Source organism: Chelonia mydas, chromosome 1, assembly GCF_015237465.2.
Source record: "Chelonia mydas isolate rCheMyd1 chromosome 1, rCheMyd1.pri.v2, whole genome shotgun sequence".
NCBI classification, from domain to species: domain Eukaryota; kingdom Metazoa; phylum Chordata; order Testudines; family Cheloniidae; genus Chelonia; species Chelonia mydas.
In genome coordinates, this window is record NC_057849.1 from 286,909,827 (window position 1) to 286,930,938 (window position 21,112).

At 40.5% G+C, this 21,112-nt stretch overlaps 1 protein-coding gene across 6 annotated transcripts in view; it reads right to left on the bottom strand.

Moving 5' to 3' along the window:
• SRGAP1 (SLIT-ROBO Rho GTPase activating protein 1) overlaps nt 1-21,112 on the bottom strand; it is a 232,356-nt gene that overhangs the window by 21,033 nt on the left and 190,211 nt on the right. For 4 of the 6 annotated variants that reach the window (XM_037887448.2, XM_007065704.4, XM_007065705.4 and 1 more), the window contains 5 exons: nt 20,718-20,778; nt 20,470-20,547; nt 18,714-18,848; nt 3,965-4,070; nt 56-280 (listed from right to left, as the gene is read on the bottom strand). In XM_037887448.2, coding sequence (XP_037743376.1) covers nt 56-280; nt 3,965-4,070; nt 18,714-18,848; nt 20,470-20,547; nt 20,718-20,778 — 605 coding nt within the window. Of the gene's footprint in view, nt 1-55; nt 281-3,964; nt 4,071-18,713; nt 18,849-20,467; nt 20,548-20,717; nt 20,779-21,112 lie in introns of those variants that run through there. The other 2 variants (XR_005223578.2, XM_043548518.1) reach the window with 2 other exon arrangements.

Genomic DNA, 21,112 nt, shown 5'->3' on the forward strand with positions numbered 1-21,112 from the left:
AAAATGGAGGCCTAGCATTTTGGTATGAAGACAGAAAGATAATATTCTGACTTACCAGTAGTCATCTCCAGCCATACATTTTTCATAAACAGGGCCATCTAGCTCTTTAGCATCTGGGAAAATAGCCTCATGATGGATGATGATTGTTTTGATTATTTCATTCACATGAGCTTGACATGACACCTGGTCTTGTATGTCCGGAACAGGCATCAGTGTTGGGCCGAAACATATGGCCAAGTTATAAGGATCCATCATGTTCTCATCACTGTACTGAGACAGGCTTTGGAAGAAGAATCAAGAAAAAGATTTTTCCTCTGTGACTATCCTAATTCTGAAAAGTAGCTCAGAACAACCTTAAATTGTCAGCACAATGCAATGTTCTCCACCCTTTTTGACACTTAGTCCTGTACAACATAGCCAAAAAAAAAAAAAGAATGTGTTCTTCTATTGTCTGGCAATATACCACACTGGGAGAATTTAGAATAAACTGACACTGGGGGAGGGTGCGAGAAATGAATTTGAATCAATCATTTTCTAGCCATGGAAAACTTTATTCAGGGCTTGTCTACACTTCCATTTTATAGCGCTCTAACTTGCTGGCTCAGGGGAGTGAAAAATCACCCCCGAGTGCAGAAAGTCTGAGTGCTTTAAAGCGCTAGTGTAGACAGGCTCTGAGCGTTTGGAGCAAGGCTTGGAGCTAATCCCCTCGTGGAGGTGGATTACCAGGAGCGCTGGGAGAGCCGTCTCCCAGCGCTTGAGCACGACCACACTCGCACTTCCAAGTGCTGCCGCAGGGGCGTTCCCGTGACAGCGCTCTGAAGTTTCCAGTCTAGCCATGCCCTCAGGGACTCTGTGTGATCTACAGTAAAGACACTCTTCTATGTGTAAAAAATAAAAAATGCAAACAACCGTCGGTGAGATAGTACTAAGGGCTTTCTGAGGGAAGGAACCCTCTCCCCTTTACTATGAAGCCATGTATCTAACAAAATTTCCAATATCTGAAACAGAGCATAGCTGACCACAAGATGGTCAGAGGGATCCTCTGGTCGCTGCTATGTCACTCCATCTGTCTGAAAAATCAGCCTCCGATAGAAGCAGTGTGTGGCTGGAGCTTTCCTACATCTTGCTGAACCCTGGATTCCATGTCGTCCCCTTACTGCTTATAAATTATGCTAGAGCAGTGGCTCTCAACCTTTCCAGACTATTGTACCCCTTTCAGGATTTGTCTTGTGTATCCCAAGTTTCACCTCACTTAAAAACTACTTGCTTACAAAAATCAGACATAAAAATGCAGAAATGGCTCAGCACGCTATTACTGAAAAATTGCTCACTTTCTCATTTTTACCATATAATTATAAAATAAATCAATTGGAATATAAATATTGTACTTATATTTTAGTGTATAGAGCAGTATAAACAAGTCTTTGTCTGTATGAAATTTAAGTCTGTACGGACTTCGTTAGTGCTTTTTATGTAGCCTTTTGTAAAACTAGGCAAATATCTAGATGAGTTGATGTACTCCCGGAAGACCTGTGTGTACCCCAGGGTGAGAACAACTGTGCTAGAGGACCAGCCTAATGAATACCTGGCCCAGAATCACAAAGGCTACCTCTACACAAACGTCCTTTCCTCCTGCAAGTTGAACTGTGTGCTCTTCAGCACTAGCTGAGGATTGAGGCTTATAGCTCCCCAGATTAGTCATTCTTAAGGACTCAGGACCCAGTCCCACAAAGCCTGAAGTCCCGTAACTCCCATTGATTCAATACTGCTTGGCACCCTGAAGGATTAGAGATGCAGCTGGTATGTTTGCCCATCTTTAAATACACCAGCTTAAAAGGCTTTAAACTATACTTTATAGAGAAAACATTTGCTGCATAGCAACAGCACTGTGACATCAATACAAACTGAAAAGAGCCAAGAACTCTAAATGATCCCTTCCAATTCTGCAAAATCTGCTTCTAAAATCTCTTTTTTGTGTCATATTTTGTCAATGTGCTGTGTGCTATTCTGAGATATCATAAATCTTGTTCTACAAATTACAAAGGAGATTCAGCCATTTGATTATTCATGAACTATGCTACATAGGTGGTTATAACTGATTTATGAAATATGAAAGGCTACATGCTGTTGCCTCTCTGTTCTCCATAACACACATTTGGTGGAATATAGTACAAGAGACTATTTTTATTTCAGCAAAGTGTTTTTTGTGCAGCCCCAATAGATCCACTCAATTATGGAGCAAATACGAGCAAAGGAGGAATATGCTAACTAAGGGCCTGATCTCTCATTCACTAAGGGTATATCTACACTAGAGCTGGAGGTGTAAATTCCAGCTCAGATAGACACACCTGCCCTAGCTTTGATTGAGCTAGTGTGCTAAAAATAGTGTAGCCACAGCAGAATGGGTGCTGGGAGGGGCTAACTGTCCCAAGTATGTGCCTAGAGCTTTGATGGGATTGTATGTGAGTGGCTAGCCCATGCAGCTGTGGCTACACTGCCATTTTTAGCACACTAAGTCAGTCTACCTGAGCTGGAAATTCCACCTCCAGCTCAAGTGTAAATGCACCCTCAGTAAGCATATCATCATCCAGTGCTGGCAGTAGGTCCATTGCTGCTGGGGAATGGGAGGTAAAGTGGAGACTGGAGGATTGGGATTTTACTAGGGTGAATGTAAAATTAAGTGAGGAGACTACCAAAGAGCAGCAATGATTGTGGATTAGTAATGGCTGAGGTCAAGGAATACTGACCCAGACCATATAACATGTATTACCAATCCTGATCCATGTTAGGTGATTGAGGTCAGGAAATAAAAAGCAGTCTTACATGCACTGCTGGTTGTCATACCCTTATTATAGCCATTCTCAACAGATACAGCTGGGGTTTTTCAGGTGGAAAAAATAACTTGGCCCAAATCCTTATATTTAAAGACTTTGTGCGTGCGTTTGGAAAATCACTTATTTGGTGACAAGTCCAACGGAGGCTAGCCACAACAAATATACAGTATGTGCACACACTATTAAAACCTAACAACAAAACCTGTAGATTTAATTATTAACGTTTAATAACACAGTTTATCATTCACATCCTGGAAGATATAGTAGAAGCTCAACCCAAAATACACATTACAGTGCTGAAGGAAGGGAGGGTTTAAGGAGCAACAGAACAAAAATCCCAGGAGGCAGGCAGTACAGAAACATAAAGAGCCAGAAATAGGGCAGAACACTGATCAAAGAAAGCATATCACAGTGAAAATACCAGGACCAGGAAAAAAAAGAGAAAAGGGACACAGGTAAAACAATGTTTTCTCCCACACTACCCTTTCCTCTGGCCCAGTTTTTTCCTTCAGAATGAGCCAGTTTCTGATACCCCCACCACCCCAACAACTGTCTCCGTTTTTCAGTATGAAGGGAAAGAAGTGGGGTTCCTGAGCCCCTGTAGCATCATCATTATTTTGGGCAAGAGCACCAGTGAATTTCCCAAAAGACACACATGAGGAAATTTGGATCTTGCTCCACCACAGCATCAAACCACCAGCTTGTAGGTGCTTTGGCTGTTTGAGTATGTTGCATTTTTTCCAATCAGAAAGTTAAAATCAGCTTAAGATAGGAGTGTAGCGGAAAAAGTTCACTTCTAAATTATGCAAGTTATTTTTAATGTGGATATTTTTTGTTTGTTGTTTTGTTCTACAGCTCCAGCTCTAGCTGCAGTCCTTGCGTACAAGGTAATACTTTTATCAGTCTTACCATGACCTTGTAGTCAGTTAAAAGGAAAAGCAACTTCAGTTTGTACGAAAATGGACCTTTTCCTTCTGTTTTCATTGCCAATTAAAATGCCCTCTTCTGTGTTAACTGAAGCTAAAATGTAAATTTCATGAAGATTATGAAGACGACAAAGGAAATTTTGACACCAGCAGTGGAAGTGGGATGAAGATGCAGCATTCTGGCAGGAACCGAAAGGTACTTACTGGTTAAGGAAGGCAAATAGGTATCTCATCACTATAAGGACAGACCTGGGTAAAGTCAGGAGGAGTTTGCGGATGTGAAGAGCCCTCTCATAGAGATTATCTATTCCTGTAAGGCAGAAGATAATATCTTCAGCTCCTTTTTAGGAGAAAACCTGTACATTCAGCTTAATGGTGTCATTCTTATGCTAATATAGGTTGCTGGTCAACATTCTTCAAATTTTTGAAAAAAAAAATAGCAAAAATTTTGGAAAAAATAGAGTTCCCCTCCCCCCTTTTGACCAGCTTTATTAATACATAATTACCAGATGATGCTTTAAATATGTCCAGCAAGTCTGCTGAAAACTAACTTACTGCAGATTTCTAAGTAAGATAGCTTGCAAAACTGCCATAAGAGGATTTTCCCCCGAAGGGTAAAAAAGTAATATTAGGAGGCTAAGAATCTCTGTCATCAGTTCCAAACACTGGCTTATTCTTTATATTTGAATTTGCATATTGAAAATATCCTTCTGATCATTGATTGTAAAGTCTTCCCGACTTAGTTTTCTCTGTCAACACTATCTCTCCAGCTGTAAATCTATTAGAGTCAATTCTAGATCAATGCCTTCTTGTGTTAATCCAAAATTACAAAGTATAATGATCAGATGTGTTTTCCCTAGATAATTTCATTGAGGTCCATCAAAATGTTCCTGAAATAGGCAAAACAACAGCTGTGTAAAGCAGGACTGAGGCAGCACGAGAGCATTGGTTTCTATTGCCTTACAACAGAAATCAGCATCTATGATTTTCTACATTGTTCAGAATGAACATGGGGCTTCATCTGGAAAGCAAAACATCTTTCAAAGTAGCAAACCTCTATTCTGAATAAGAAATCCTTGAACTCTTCTGTCAAAGATATTTTTGGTGTAAATGACATTGCTAAGAACAATTTCAATAATGCCCCCTAAGTCAACCAAGAAATAATAGTACAATTCACATAATTTAAACACAGTCCTAGTAGAATATTAGAATAATAGCACCTAATAGCAGTGCAATGGACAACTGGTAACACTGAGAACCTGTGAAATGAGGAATTGGGGGTGAAGCCAACAGCTAAAAACCATTTGTTACAGAATACAAGATTTTTCACAGAAGACATTTAAAATAATCACTTACCTAAAAGGTCAGTGTTAATTATAGATGGCGTTCTCAATGTTTATTTTTGGTCTTTTCATGTGCTTATTTTATACAAATTAGGACTCATTTTCAGATGTAAAATGTGTGTTGATTAGTGTTTAAATATTTCTCCCCTTAGGGAAAAAAATCCAGTTTCTAACAGTTGATATTTTCATACCATAAACTGAGGACAAGCAGAGCATCACAGCAGCAGAATTTGGGTTTCTCAAACAAAAGTGATGCACCTCAATAGCACTTCCTTGAAGATAAATATTTCTGCCTGGTAAACTACAGGGCAAATACTGCTCCTACATCTGCAGCCATGGAAGATTCCCCAGCAGAACGGGGATGTGTGAGGGGGATTCGGGTTGGGGTGAACAGGGATTTGATTGCATGCAATCTAGCTCCTTGGGGATCTCTTGTGCACAAGCAGATTCTTCCATCCTCTCTTCTCACTTCCTGTAGCAGGGATGGGTTGGGGCTGCAGAAGCTCCTGCAATAGCAGCACCAGCGAAGCTCTACAGCCTGGGGTGAGCGGTATTCCTCTCCTCATGGAAGAGAGCAGCATGTAGCCCAGCATTCCAGTTCTGGGGGTAGGTGTGTTGGTTTTCAGGAATTGTACCTTTATTTGCTGAACAAGCAGCTCATGACTAAGGCTACGGGTTTGTCACGGAGGTCACAGATTCCGTGAATTTCCAGGACCACCATGACTTCTGCAGCAGCCAGTGTGGCTGGTCCGAGGCCGCCCGAGCAGCTCCTGGGCTAGCTGCACCAGGCACCGCTAGGGCAGTCTCGGACCACCTTGCCCCACACCCCAGCAGTAGAAGGAGTTTGGGTGTGGGAGGGAGCTCAGGGCAGGGATAGGGGTTTGGGGTGCAGGAGGGGGGGAGGGCTCCTGCGGTGCTTACCTCAGGAGGCTCCTCAGAAGTGGCATGATGTCCCTCCCTCAGCTCCTAGGCTGAGGTGCAGCCAGGTGGCTCTGCACTTTGCCTCCGCCCTCAGGCACTGTCCCCACAGCTCCCATTGGTTGCAATTCCTGACCAAGGGGAGCTGCAGAGTCAGCGCTTGGGACATGGAGCCCCCCAGCTGTCCCTCTGCCCAGGAAGGGGCATGTATGTTGCCGCTTCCGGGGAGCTGCATGGAGCCAGGCAGGGAGCCTGCCAGCTCTGCCAAACCCACCCTCCCAGCACCCATGGCTCCACTCGGCAATTCCCCCCCCGCAAGCACCCATGGCTTCCCCAGGGCTGCCTCTCCCCAGACCACCCAAGATTTAGTCAGCAGTATATAGTTTACTGCCTGTGACCTGTCCATGACTTTTACTAAAAATATCTGTGACTAAAACATAGCCTTACTCATAACTACCTGCCAAGGGCATAGACAGTGTAAGCAAAAGGGAACATCAGGTTTCATAGTATGGGTCCTATCACATTCCAGCAGCATGCTACCTGTCAGGACACAGTGTAAAACAGTCACTATAAGTCATTACAAACCACACATTGCTGTAATTAGCTGCGTATATTTTAACTCATTCCTAGTAAAATTGTCCCAATTTTTTTACCTCTCATTCATTTCCGTGGAGAAAAAAATTTTCTGCTGAAAATCTGAACACTGCACAACTGTGAATTTGGCTGCTTTCCATTGTTTATTTCCAAAACACTGATATTCCCCTCACAAGTTTTGCTTTAGTTTACAATGAAAGATAGATGAGAATTGTAATCTTTTACCTAAGGATCTCAAACATCAAGGACTAAATTCTGGCTGCTTCTATGGGGGAAAAGGAGTGGATGCAAGAATCCCCTTGCATAACTGTGTTGCTTTCCCCATCAAGGGGAAAGACAGTGTTGCTTTGCCTCTAAAGGTTACTTTTCCAGAGGAGGTGCGTCTGCGAGGGTGGGGTTGTTGTGTGGCCATAGCAAAGGCTAGCAGATCAGTTACTGTGAGGAAGGATTACTGGCTATAACAGTGCCAAGGAGGTAAAGCCCATTGCACACAAGTACAGCGAATCTTCTACTTGCATGCTGAAGGCCTCTTCTTCATCTTCATTACTTTGACTCTCAAGAACCATAATTTAGTCCTATTTCAACACTCCTCTGAAGTGAACTGGTATTTTTCCTATTTTTCAGATAAGATAACCTAAGCATTTATTTTAGAACATAAGAATGGTCATACTGGGTCAGAACAATGGTCCATTTAGCCCAATATCCTGTCTTCCGACAGCGGCCAATGCCAAATTCTTCAAAGGGAATACACAGAACAGGTAATCATCAAGTGATCCATCCCCAGTCATCCAGTCCCATCATCTGGCAGCCAGAGGCTTACGGACACCCAAAGCATGGTGTTGCATCCTCAACCATTTTGGCTAATAGCAATTGATGCACCCATCCCATGCAGCCATGAATGTATCTAATTCTTTTTTTGGAACTGTCAGGAAGGAGTTAAAACTCAGCCAGCAAAAAAGACAGAAAATGCTGAGAAGCAAGGACACTGACAACTGTAAACAATTAATAAGCCTATATGGTCAATGCCTGCCCAGTAACTCAGATTTTAGAACAGAATAAACCCTCCCTTCACAGCCCACCAGATATCTGTAAGCACTCATCCCTACCTCCCCCCGACCCTGCCTCCTGCCCCCGTAAGGTAGCCATAGATGCTTGATAGGTTTCAGAGTAACAGCCGTGTTAGTCTGTATTCGCAAAAAGAAAAGGAGTACTTGTGGCACCTTAGAGACTAACCAATTTATTTGAGCATAAGCTTTTGTGAGCTACAGCTCACTTCATCGCATGCATACTGTGGAAAATACAGAAGATGTTTGTTTTTATACACACAAATCATGAAAAAATGGGTGTTTATCACTACAAAAGGTTTTCTCTCCCCCCACCCCACTCTCCTGCTGGTAATAGCTTATGTAAAGTGATCACTCTCCTTACAATGTGTATGATAATCAAGGTGGGCCATTTCCAGCACCTTGATTATCATACACATTGTAAGGAGAGTGATCACTTTAGATAAGCTATTACCAACAGGAGAGTGGGTTTGTGTGTGTTGTGGGGGTGGGGGGGTGGGGAGAAAACCTGGATTTGTGCTGGAAATGGCCCACCTTGATTATCATACACATTGTAAGGAGAGCGATCACTTTACATAAGCTATTACCAACAGGAGAGTGGGGTGGGGGGAGAGAAAACCTTTTGTAGTGATAAACACCCATTTTTTCATGATTTGTTTGTATAAAAACAAACATCTTCTGTATTTTCCACAGTATGCATCCAATGAAGTGAGCTGTAGCTCACGAAAGCTTATGCTCAAATAAATTGGTTAATCTCTAAGGTGCCACAAGTACTCCTTTTCTAGATGCTTGATGCAATAGGATGACCTCTATACGTATGTACTGTTCCTATATTTATCTTTGTTTAGGGTTCTCTCTTGATTTGTAACAATGTCTGTCTCTGTACGTACAGATAAATGCAAATGAATTGATAAAAGAATGTATATAACTGGCCACTATGGCACCGTATTTTTGAAGCTGCTTGTCAGTCTTCCCTGTACTGTGAATAACCCCCTTCAGTATTGTCTGTGCCTGTCTGATTCTTGGGGAAAAGAATCTTTTGCCTAACAGAACCCAGTTATGGTTTTGGCCTTCACAACATCCCCTCGCTATGAGTTCCACAGATTGACTGTGAGTTGTGTGAAGTACTTCCTTTTGTTTGTTTTAAACCTGCTGCCTGTTCATTTCATTGAGTGACCCCTAGTTCTTGCGTTATGTGAAGGGGTAAACAACACTTCCTTATTTACTTTCTCCACACCATTCATGATTTTATAGCCCTCTCTCATAGCCCCTCCTTAGTCATCTCTTTTCTAACCTCAACAGTAAAGTCTTTTTAATCTCTCCTCATAGGGAAGCTGTTCTAGACCCCAAATAATTTTTGTTGCCCTTCGCTGTACCTTTTCCAATTCTAATATATCTTTTTTGAGATGGAGTGACCAGAACTTCACGCAGTATTCAAGGTGTGGGCATACCATGGATTTATATAGGGCATTATGATATTTACTGTCTTCTTAATCTCTTTCATAATGGTTCCTAACATTGTTAGCTTTTTTTGACTAATGCTACACACTGAGCGGATGTTTTCAGAGAACTATTCACAATGACTCCTGTCAAGGTTCCTCCCCCACTCTGAACTCTAGGGTACAGATGTGGGGACCTGCATGAAAAACCTCCTAAGCTTATCTTTACCAGCTTAGGTCAAAACTTCCCCAAGGTACAAAATATTCCACCCTTTGTCCTTGGATTGGCCGCTACCACCACCAAACAAATACTGGTTACTGGGGAAGAGCTGTTTGGACACGTCTTTCCCCCCAAAATACTTCCCAAAACCTTGCACCCCACTTTCTGGACAAGGTTTGGTAAAAAGCCTCACCAATTTGCCTAAGTGACTACAGACCGAGACCCTTGGATCTTAAGAACAATGAACAATCCTCCCAACACTTGCACCCCCCCTTTCCAGGGAAATGTTGGATAAAAAGCCTCACCAATTTGCATAGGTGACCACAGACCCAAACCCTTGGATCTGAGAACAATGAAAAAAGCATTCAGTTTTCTTACAAGAAGACTTCTAATAGAAATAGAAGTAAATAGAAATAAAGAAATCCCCCCTGTAAAATCAGGATGGTAGATACCTTACAGGGTAATTAGATTCAAAACATAGAGAACCCCTCTAGGCAAAGCCTTAAGTTACAAAAAAGATACACAGACAGAAATAGTTATTCTATTCAGCACAATTCTTTTCTCAGCCATTTAAAGAAATCATAATCTAACACGTACCTAGCTAGATTACTTACTAAAAGTTCTAAGACTCCATTCCTGGTCTATCCCCGGCAGAAACATATAGACAGACCCACAGACCCTTTGTTTCTCTCCCTCCTCCCAGCTTTTGAAGGTATCTTCTCTCCTCATTGGTCATTTTGGTCAGGTGCCAGCGAGGTTACCTTTAGCTTCTTAACCCTTTACAGGTGAGAGGAGTTTTTCCTCTGGCCAGGAGGGATTTTAAACGGGTTTACCCTTCCCTTTATATTTATGACAACTCCAAGATAGCTTTCTTGGGTGGTAACAGCTAATTTAGATCCCCATAATTTTGTATGTATAGTAGGGATTATGTTTCCCAATATGCATTACTTTGCATTTTTCAACACTGAATTTCATCTGCTGTTTTGTTACCCAGACACCCAGTTTTGTGAGATCCCTTTGTAACTCTTCGCAGTCAGCTTTGGACTTAACTCTCTTGAGTAATTTTGTATCATTTGCAATCTTTGCCACCTCACTGTTCATCCCTTTTTCTAGATCAATTATTAATATGTTGAACAGTACCGGTCCCAGTACAAATCCCTGGGGGACACCGCTATTTACCTTTCTCCATTCCGATAACTGACCACTTATTATTACCTTTGTTTCCTGTCTTTTAACCAGTTATTGAGCCATGAGAGGACCTTCCCTCTTATCCCATGACTGCCTACTTCGCTTAAGAGCCTTTGCTGAGGGACCTTGTCAAAGTTGTTTTGAAAGTCCATGTACACTACATCCACCTACCACCTTTAATAGATTGGTGAGACATGACTTCCCTTTATAAAAGCCGTGTTGACACTTCCCCAACAAATCCTGTTCATCTGTGTGTCTGATAATTCCATTCTTTACTACAGTTTCAATCAATTTGACTGGTACTGAAGTTAGGCTTTCTGGCCTGTAATTGCCAGGATCGCCTTTGGAGACTTTAAAAAAAATTAGCATAATATTAGTGATCCTCCAATCATCTGGTACAGAAGCTGATTTAAATTATAATATAACATACTAACTGTGGTATGCAACCTATGTGACTTGCCCAAATAATGCAGAGTTAGTTGCAGAAATGGGAATAGAACTTACAATTAGAGGAATGACCCAGGAGTCAAAGATCACAAGATAATACTCCCACCTTTAAGTCCAGGCAATTAGCCTGGCTTTGGCAAAGATAACCTCATTAGGAATTAATCTATCCTCTATGTGTGGGGAAGGAGGCAAGGAAGGGAGATGCTTGGAGAAGGGAAGGAATATTGGCCACAACTGAAACAGCCTCAGGGGAACTGATGTCAAGTGGAGAGGTGCATATTTTGCAGCAGCCAACTAAATTTAAATCAAGAATGAAATCTACAATGGTGTGGAGGGCCTTGCAAGACCTTTTGCACCCTGGAAGCCTAGAGTTCAGGGAGAGGGAAACTATAGGTATAGTGGCTGCATAGGAGGACCTCAGCACTCACTCAGAGATCTCTGAACCAGCTCTGACAGGGCAGCACTGTGGGAGGACCAAGTCAGGGACCATAGTCTTTTTGAGACTGTGCTTTCCAGAGGCCGTAACACCTAATGGAAGAAGTGCAGAGAGGTTGGAGCCACTGCTGACTGCATACTATAGGCAGGTATGCAGCGGGGGTGAGGCAGGCTGTGCTGTACTGAACCCTGTCACTGGGTTTTTGTGTGTATTTCTAATCAATTGACTTAGTTCACTTACTGTGTAACAGAGCTTCACATTTTTAAACAAAACTCTATTTTCAAAATCACCAGATTTCAAAAATCACTAGAACCTGTTCATAATGCAGTGTCATCTCTGTCCATTTTGGAGATACTGAGAACCAGGGTGCGCGTTTGCTTTTCCTTAAGACGCGGCAGCACATTTAATCATCTGTTGAACTATCTTGAGGTTTTTGCAAACAGTGCTTAAAGTGAAATGCATGAATAACCTGCATCTAAGGAATAAAGTAGACCAGAGAAGGGGAAAAAACCAACAAAAAAGCCAAACCAAATAACACAATATTAAATTATACATTAAGACAAGAATATATCCTGTCTAAAGAACCTAAGACAATGTCATAAATATAAAGGGAAGGGTAAACCCCTTTAAAATCTCTCCTGGGCAGAGGAAAAATCTTCTCACCTGTAAAGGGTTAAGAAGCTAAAGGTAACCTCGCTGGCACCTGACCAAAATGACCAATGAGGAGAGAAGATACTTTCAAAAGCTGGGAGGAGGGAGAGAAACAAAGGGTCTGTGTGTCTGTTGGTATGCTGTTCTTCCTGGGGATAGAACAGGAATGGAGTCTTAGAACTTTTAGTAAGTAATCTAGGTAGGTATGCGTTAGATTATGATTTCTTTAAATGGCTGAGAAAAGAATTGTGCTGAATAGAATAACTATTTCTGTCTGTGTGTCTTTTTTGTAACTTAAGGTTTTGCCTAGAGGGATTCTCTATGTTTTGAATCTAATTACCCTGTAAGGTATCTACCATCCTGATTTTACAGAGGTGATTTCTTTACTTCTATTTACTTCTATTTCTATTAAAAGTCTTCTTGTAAGAAAACTGAATGCTTTTTCATTGTTCTCAGATCCAAGGGTTTTGGTCTGTGGTCACCTATGCAAATTGGTGAGGATCTTTACCAAACCTTTCCCAGGAAGTGGGGTGCAAGGGTTGGGAGAATTTTCGGGGGAAAGACGTGTCCAAACTATGTTTCCCAGTAAACCCAGTTAGAGTTTGGTGGTGGCAGTGGATATTCCAAGGACAAAGGATAAAATTAATTTGTACCTTGGGGAAGTTTTAACCTAAGCTGGTAAAAGTAAGCTTAGGAGGTTTTCATGCAGGTCCCCACATCTGTACCCTAGAGTTCAGAGTGGGGGAGGAACCTTGACAGACAACATCAGGCAAATTGATGTTTAAGCAATAATCCCAAAGTAGTGGAGCATTTAACAGGCAATAAATGCTCAGGTATATAAACCACAAACGTTTGCATTTGAGCACAGAAGCATTGTGCAATGGAGCACTACTCAGTGGTTAGAACGTGGTAAATGAAGTTAGCCTGGTGGTTATAACTCAATAACTGGGGTCAGGCTCTATTTCCATCTCTCCCACAACCTCCCCAGTAATGTACGACAAATATTTACCCTTTCTAGGCCAAATTCCGTGGTGACAAAACAGAGGTGTAAGTTTCATATAAGGAGTATGCTGGTCATAAAATAAGTGTAAGTTCAGTAAAACCTTCCAAGAGCAACCACTCATGGGAGTTAGCAAAAGTGGTCTCTTAAGTGGTGGTCTCTTTTCAAAGGTTTGCACACCAGAGAGCGGTGGTGTTCCGTGGCCTCTGCAAGTAGGAGCTTGTGACAGGTTGCCTCTCCTGAGAGGTGGTCACTAAAGGCAAGTTTTACTGTAGGTTCTAAGTGACAAAAGTGATTTAACTTATGCTGATGTGGCAGTTGGCGAGTGTGCAAAATAAGTGTAATTTACATTCAGCAGGAAAAGCAACTGGCGAGAGTGCAAGATACAGTTGGCCATCCCTCTACTTCATCACCAGTGCTTCCGTGGCCAAATCTGGCCCCGGTGTATGAAGGAGTCACTCATATTGCCTTCAATATGACTAGCATCTACTGAAACAGGCTGAATTCAATACCCTCAGAATACCAGCAGTGGTGTCCACCCTTCTGCTCAGGCAGCAGAAGCAGCTGAATTATGGCTTTCCGGTATAGAGAAGCCCATAATGATACAAGTTCCTTATGCCCTATCACTTGCTGCAGACTAGCTCTGGAACAATCAGAACTTGTCCCCAGTTTAAACCAAAGCTGTTCAAAAATCAAAACAAATTAGCTATATAATTATTATACATTTATCTGGGGAAAATTGCACAAAAAGCACTGAATCTTTTGTAGCACCATTTCCAAAGCACTTGCAAAGAAAAAGCACTAAATCACAATATGTTATTTCATTTGAAAATGTATGCATTAATGCAAAAAAAAAAAAAAAAACCAAAAAAAACCAAAACAAAACCCTCAGTGGCTACATTGTGAAAAGCTTCAGTTTATGGTAGTAGCCTCAAATATGTTTGACATCCACAGCTGAACACTCCACTTTCAAGGTTCTTTCACTAGCAACATTATATTTTCAGATATTATCTGTAACATTTTGCCATTTTATATTTTTAAATGAATGCCAACTTTATGTATCATTTCTATATCCTATTTTGTTGTGAATCACAGGAATCTTTGTAAACAGAACTGTAAAATTTGCATTCATCTTCAAAAACTGTTTGGAGGGACACCAAGTGAAAATGGATATATTCATTTTCATACTGTACTATCACAAACTCTATTTAATAAGAACTGGAGCATTTGCAAGCTTCATTAAAAAATAAAAGCTTTCCAGAATCTACATGCTATACAGTGATCTCAACAAGTCCTAACAGTTTCTATTCTCTTACAGGAAAAGGGCCTGTGCCTGCTCCTGTTAAAAATAATTAGCAAAACTCCCATTGCCTCTAGTAATAGTGATGCATATTTATATTATTATTATAGTGCCTGAAGGCCTCAACCTGGATGGAGGCCCCAATGTGCTGGGGCTGTACAGACACAGAAAAGAGATTATCCCTGCCTTGAAGGATTTACAATCCAAACTGGGAGCAGGGTTTTGCCCGAACTGTCTGTCCCATTGCAGATTATATGATGTCTAAGGTTAAAAAACAACAGTAAAAACTGCATTTGGGACTGGACTAGGATTTTGTAAATATATGATATCTGGGTTCCATCAAAATTCAGGTGGGGTATAGTAAGTTCTAAAATCAGTGAGTTTCTTCTTGTATAAAAGATTATACTCTGGAAAGCAGCACACAACCTAAGTATACAAGTGTAGAGACAAAATTAAAACCCTGAAGAGGGTCTGAAAACTCACATCAACAAAAGGAATTAAAAATACTGCTGCTGAGGTGCTCTCAAGACATCAGAGAAGAAACAAAAGTACAAAGTTCTGTACAAACATTTAAGTCATCCACTGCCTTGTTCAGTGCAATAGTTCTCTGGAGGGCTGAAACATCTGCACTGAGCTTTACGCTATGTTTCTTCTATGATGACTCTCTAAAAATGCAAGTAATGCTTTTAATTCCTTAAACTCTTTTTAGCTTACTTCAATCTTAGTTTAAGGCTTAGAGTCTGCTTTGGTTTCCTTTGTTCTCGCACCTATTTTTGAGCATACAAACACCAATATGGGTTGGTTCGGGACATGAATTGACATTGCCTTGGATTAAAAAGCTAGGCTTTAATAGTGTGTGAATAAATAAGATTTTGCTTGGAAATCAAATAATATTTCATATGAACTACTACACTCATTTCTACCTTATCATAGCAGAAAACAGAAACAAGTCAAAAATAAGCAAATATATAAATATTGTGATGGGCAAACATTTTAATGCAGGTAATATTTCAAGGATGAAGTAGTCAACAGACCATGAATTTCATACAAACCAAATGTTTCACTGATACTCAGTAACTGTGTTTAAAAACAAACACACACATAAGTGTTTTATAAATATTTTAAGAAAGATATCCAAACTCTCCACCTTAGGTTTTTCACAGGTAAGCTACAGATGTAGGTTCACAGCTGACTATCCCTGGACTGGATCCTAGGGCTGGCTGTGAATATAAATGCAAGAACCATCCCCTTAACTTGATCAGACCACTTGCTGCTCCAGACAGGAATAAGAACTCTCCTTATTCCAAAACAAGATGAAACCACCATGATCTACCCAGAAAAACTCTTGGATCCTGCCAAAACTTACTTATAGAAAACTCTACCTAACCAAGCAGCCAAGGAATAGATGAATTAGCTAGGTCCTACAGCCACTTCTAGAACACTGCTAAAGACATTCTGGTACCAAAGCACCCTCTCTCAATCCCCCCACCTATGCAGACAGTCAGTTGACTTGTGAAAGAAATAACTGAAAGCAGTCAGTGGCACACACAGAATTTCTACAAACCTATGCCACTGCCATAACAAAGGCAAACAGAGCCTCTCTCTTCTTTGCCACTGAGGCAGAAAAGTGAATCCCAGCAGAACTTTTTTGGGCTACAAATCATTTTGGAAATACAGACTGGCTCTACTCAACCCTAATACACAGTACCTCTTTTTGTGAGTAATTGTCACAAAGAAGGTCACCTACATCCAAGATGGCCTCATAAACCACAGGAGGAACTAGCCAAGAGCAGAACAGAAACACAAGACGCCCTTTCCAAGGAAAGGAGTGACATCATTCAGGGTTACCATCTGTGACTCTGATATCTACTCTTCCTGGATACAAAGAGACAACAGGGAACTTCTGGGAGCCCTACTATAACAGAGATTGTCAACACTTCCTTTCAGGAAGATAATTTACTGCCTACCATAAGACATATAGTGGTCAGACTAAAGGAATCATTGGTTGATGCTAGAAGCCCCACAAACTATCACCCAATGCCCAGACTCACTTTTCTCAAATAAGCTGACTGATAAGATAGGCCAGTCACCAGTGCCACATGAACCTGGTTCCCCCTCAATGAAGCTGTAGGCCACAAAATGGTGTTGCTTTGGAGCTGACCTTTCTATTGACAAGGGATGCATATCTATACTCATTCTGCCAGAACTCTACCATCAATCACCAGATATACCTGTCCTGCATCTGAGAAGCTGAAGGCGGGAAAGGAACTTTAAACATTTCAGGCCCCTCTTCTTGGAAAGAACCTAACAGGTTGTTTTGGACAAGTGTTCTTCCATCTCCAAAGCCCTCATTTGAGCTATAAGGCTCAATCTTCTTCCTCCATAGTATTCAAATCTATTTAAAGCCATTGGGAGATCTGGTGAGATGATATAAGTTGAACTGCCTGCAGTATGTGGACTTACCCAGGTCTACATGTAAACACCACTATCTCCCAGCTGTCTTAATGCTTAATCAAAATAATGAAGGCATAACAAGATCCAAAGGATAGAAGTTGAAATGAGAAAAATTAGACTGAAAATAAGGTGCAAATTTTTAACAATGAGGGCAATTAACCATTTGAACAGTTTACTAAGTGATATAGTAAATTCTCCATTATTTGATGTCTTTAAATCAACATTAGATGTTTTTCTAATATCTATTATTTAGTTCAACCAGAAGCTATTGGACTCAATACAGGAATTACTGGGTTAACTTTTATGCCCCATGAAGGAAGTCAGACTAGATGATCAGAATGGTCCCTCTTCTGACCTTAAAATTTTTGACTCCATGACATTTGCTCTTGGATGAGGAGCAGCTGGTTAAAGGTGAACCCAGACAAGACTGAAGTAACGCTGGTAGAAAGGTTGAAATGCTTTATAGAACTTGTCTTCTCTCACATCTTCTTCTGTTGGGGGAATCTGTCCTCAGATTGTTAAATTAGTCTGAAGTTTTGGGGCCCACAGTGCTGCTGGAGACTCAAACAGTCATGGTGGAAAAAATGTGCCCACCTCCATCTCAGCATGACCAGAATACTGCACCCTCTCCTGAGTGACCGAGAGATCACAGTGATCCACTCATTAATAACCTCCATGCTAGATTACTGCCATTTATCCTATCTAGAAATGAAACCACACACTGAGCTCCACATAGTATAAAGCACAACTGCCCATTTGCTGAGCAACACAGGGCACCTGAACACACCACCCTGGAGTTCTGCATGTTGGGCTGGCTCCCCACTGAGCAGATGATAGAGTTCAAGGTGCCTGTCCTAATTAAAACTCCCGCCATGGGATTGAACGTAGCTACCTAGGAGATTGCTTCTCCCCCTTCATAACACTTACATTCAGCTGGGACAGCCAGCCAATAGAGTGAGGCTCAGAGGAGGAAAGCTTTCCACAAGAGCTGGAGCTTAACTATGGAACTCACAAAGCCATTTTGTGCCCTGTTGATTCTGGGCTGTCCCAGGGCCGTAGGATATCCCAGTGTAACTCGGACAGCAATCAAAGGTTGCGTAAATTACAGTAACCATCCCTGCATGCCTGTGGGCAATAGTACTGCCCAGGCGTTTTGCAGCATTAGGTGCTGCGGTCCCACTTCCTCCCACTCCAGCCCCGTGATGGCATGCTCTTCATGCTGGGGGTTGTGAAGAAGCCCTCTGACGACAGCCTGCAGCTATCTGTCTCAGTTCCCTGTGCTGAGGGAATTTTTCATCAGCAGGTTCGGAGGCTTTTTGAGCCCTTTTATACTGCTTTCCTCTCTTTACCTAGTGTACAGTGGCAAGAACATCACCTGGAATGAGAACTATTATGCTCCTAATCCTGCAAAGGGCTGAGGTATCCCAACTCCCCAAAAAGCAAATGGAAATTGAGAGCACTAAGCATCTCACAGGTGGTGCTCAGAATCAGACTCTGTTGGGTCATTAAATAGTTATTCACCACCATTTGCATGAGACTTCTGCAGAGAGTGAAACCATTGCTAGAAGTAATGCACTCTCTTGGCACACTGATGTCATCATTCCCTTGTTCTGCCCTAGAGATTAGAAGAAAATGGCAGTGTATGTAAATTTAAATATTTCATATACTAAGAAAGATTGTCTTCCTGCTGTACTGAAAACAAAGACTTACACTGTACATTGATCCTTCTGGAAAAAGGGAGCAGTCACAGCTGCAAGTATGACTAATAATCGACACAGACTGTTGTAGATGGCAAACAAATTGTTTCAGAAAAATCAGTGAAATCATTTTTTTTCTAGGTAGCTACTGTATTTATGAACATGTAATTCTATAGAGAATGAAATATGAATTTTTACTTACTGACACAGGAAATAAGATCATTAAATCTTTCCTTAGGAAAGACAGGATTTTCCAGCCCTCGGAAATAGAGCTTCAGTACTCCAGCAACTGAGTTAATGTCATGGTTACTTTGGTCATCTGCCAAAGGATTTTCACCTTAAAAATAAATAGAGTAAATGAAACATACACAGGCATTCTTGCTTAATAGTATTTCATATAAATAAATGAAGATTTGATTTGACTGTGTGGGATGTTGCACGGTAGTAAAATAATAAACATTGGTTTAGAAATCCCGCCCCATGATTAAATTGAAAAAAAAAACCAAAACCCCAGCCTGAAATAAATCTTTCTCTAAATTATGTAATCCAGTGATCCCATAGATCATGAAGTTCAGAATGAATATTTTGGGACAGATTATGATTTGCAATTAGTGAAATAAAGAATGCGATCATTCTTAGTGAAATAGGACTTTTAGGACTATTCCTAGGCAGCTTATATAGAACATATAAAACAGAGATTTATTTGAGCTGCACATCTCTCTTTGGATTGAAAAGGCATTCACAGAAACTCAGGAAGATGTGCAAAATGCAGTTGTATGAGTACAATGTACAGAATCAAAACCACTAAAACTCACAACAAAATACTGCATCATTTAAAAGACGAAACTGGATGCTAAAACATTTTTAGCTTTAATGATATTATATGACTTCGAGAACATTTCCGTAGTGAAACAATTTCCATTTTAATAAGGCGGACTTTAAAGATAGACAGTAACAATCCATTAACGTCCTCAGATATAAGGGTGCTGCATCATTTATCATATAAAAACAGTTACTGCACATATCTGCTCAAGTATCATATCTGATTTTACAAGGTATGCAGTTCATATTGGAGAGTGAAAATATCATCTACTCTTTCTTCTTGCTGTTAGTCACAAGACAGATTGTTCTCCAAGGGTTCCTCTTATTAAAAGGTGATCTGCAAAGGTTATGCTAGAAATTAAAAAACGGTTTGTAAAAATCTCAGAGATGACTTAGCTGTGGGGTTTTTTTTTTTTTAGAAAAATGTAATTAACACTATGGTTTAACACAATCTGAGAATTGCTAGCTCGTTCAGATCCTGGTTCCTCTGCCACAATAAGTGACATCACAAAAGTCATAGACTTAATGTAGGTTGAAAGACAAACACATTTAAAACCTCTGTTCACTGTCTCACATCTTTCTCTGAAAATTATCCTCTGGGATGAAATTGCCTTAGGAATGAAAATAGAGGTTTAAAATGGAACGACTCTTTCAACCTATGCTTGTATTGACTGTGATGTCACTTTGGCAGAAGGACCAGAAAGTCCAGCACTCATATTCTGTAAGACCCAGTAACAATGGTCTCAAATTGTGTTAAATATTGTCTGATCATCCATTTAATATTTTTGGTTCTTTTGGGAATCTTAAAGATAATAAAAACAGGAAAGACAAACAAGTCATCCGTTGCAGTTCACCATTGGTAAAATAAAACATTTTACAGACAGTGCAAGGGTCACAAATCTTGTGTACTCGTATAGTAAAATATAATCTTATGTGCCTAGCGGCAGAATAAAGTGAAAATGCTGAAAGAGTCATTACTATACCGGGCAAGTAAATATACAGTTAGGTAAAGCTTGAAGTACAGTGAATACAGTACATAAAATTGCTTAAATATCCAAGAAAATTATTAAATTTTAACAGATTTTTTTTTCAAGAGCTGGATCTCAGGTTGCCCATAGGGATGAAAATTCAATTACCTCTCTCAAATGAATTCTTAATATCATTGACTTCCACCTGGGAACCAGACACTCTGAAAATTCCCTGATGCTGAAGACCTGAAGAGTAGGGGAAGAAAAGATGAGCAATGAGATCATGTGCTAAAGAATTAATCTATTTTATAAGAAGTAAATGACAAACATGAGGGTGTAAAATTATAATGCAAAATATACTTTATGCAAAATAGCCAGGGTGCTAATGAAGTGACATGACATATTTCAGAGCTTACCATATAAATTGATAAATCTGATACAGCTTTCCACTATGAGGGGAATGACTTGTCCTGAATCCTGGCAAAAGCAAAAAGAATATAATCACAAACTGAAAGAGACAGAAGTTAGATCACATGTGAAAATGGGTTTTATTGATAATTCAAGATTGACTCATAGTATTTATTAAAACAACCCCTTCCAAACAAAAACTGTCTCCCCACTTTTGCCAGGAGGCTAAAAAAGTAATATTAAGGTTCTTATGCAAATCATCAAATCAAATAAATTCTAAGTGATGGCTGAAATGTTATCCTCAATTTATCTCTTTGCATGTGGTTATCTTAAAACACATGAAACCTCATTTCATGCAGTTATTTTAGACTCCTGAAGCAAAATGGGTTAAACAATGAATTTC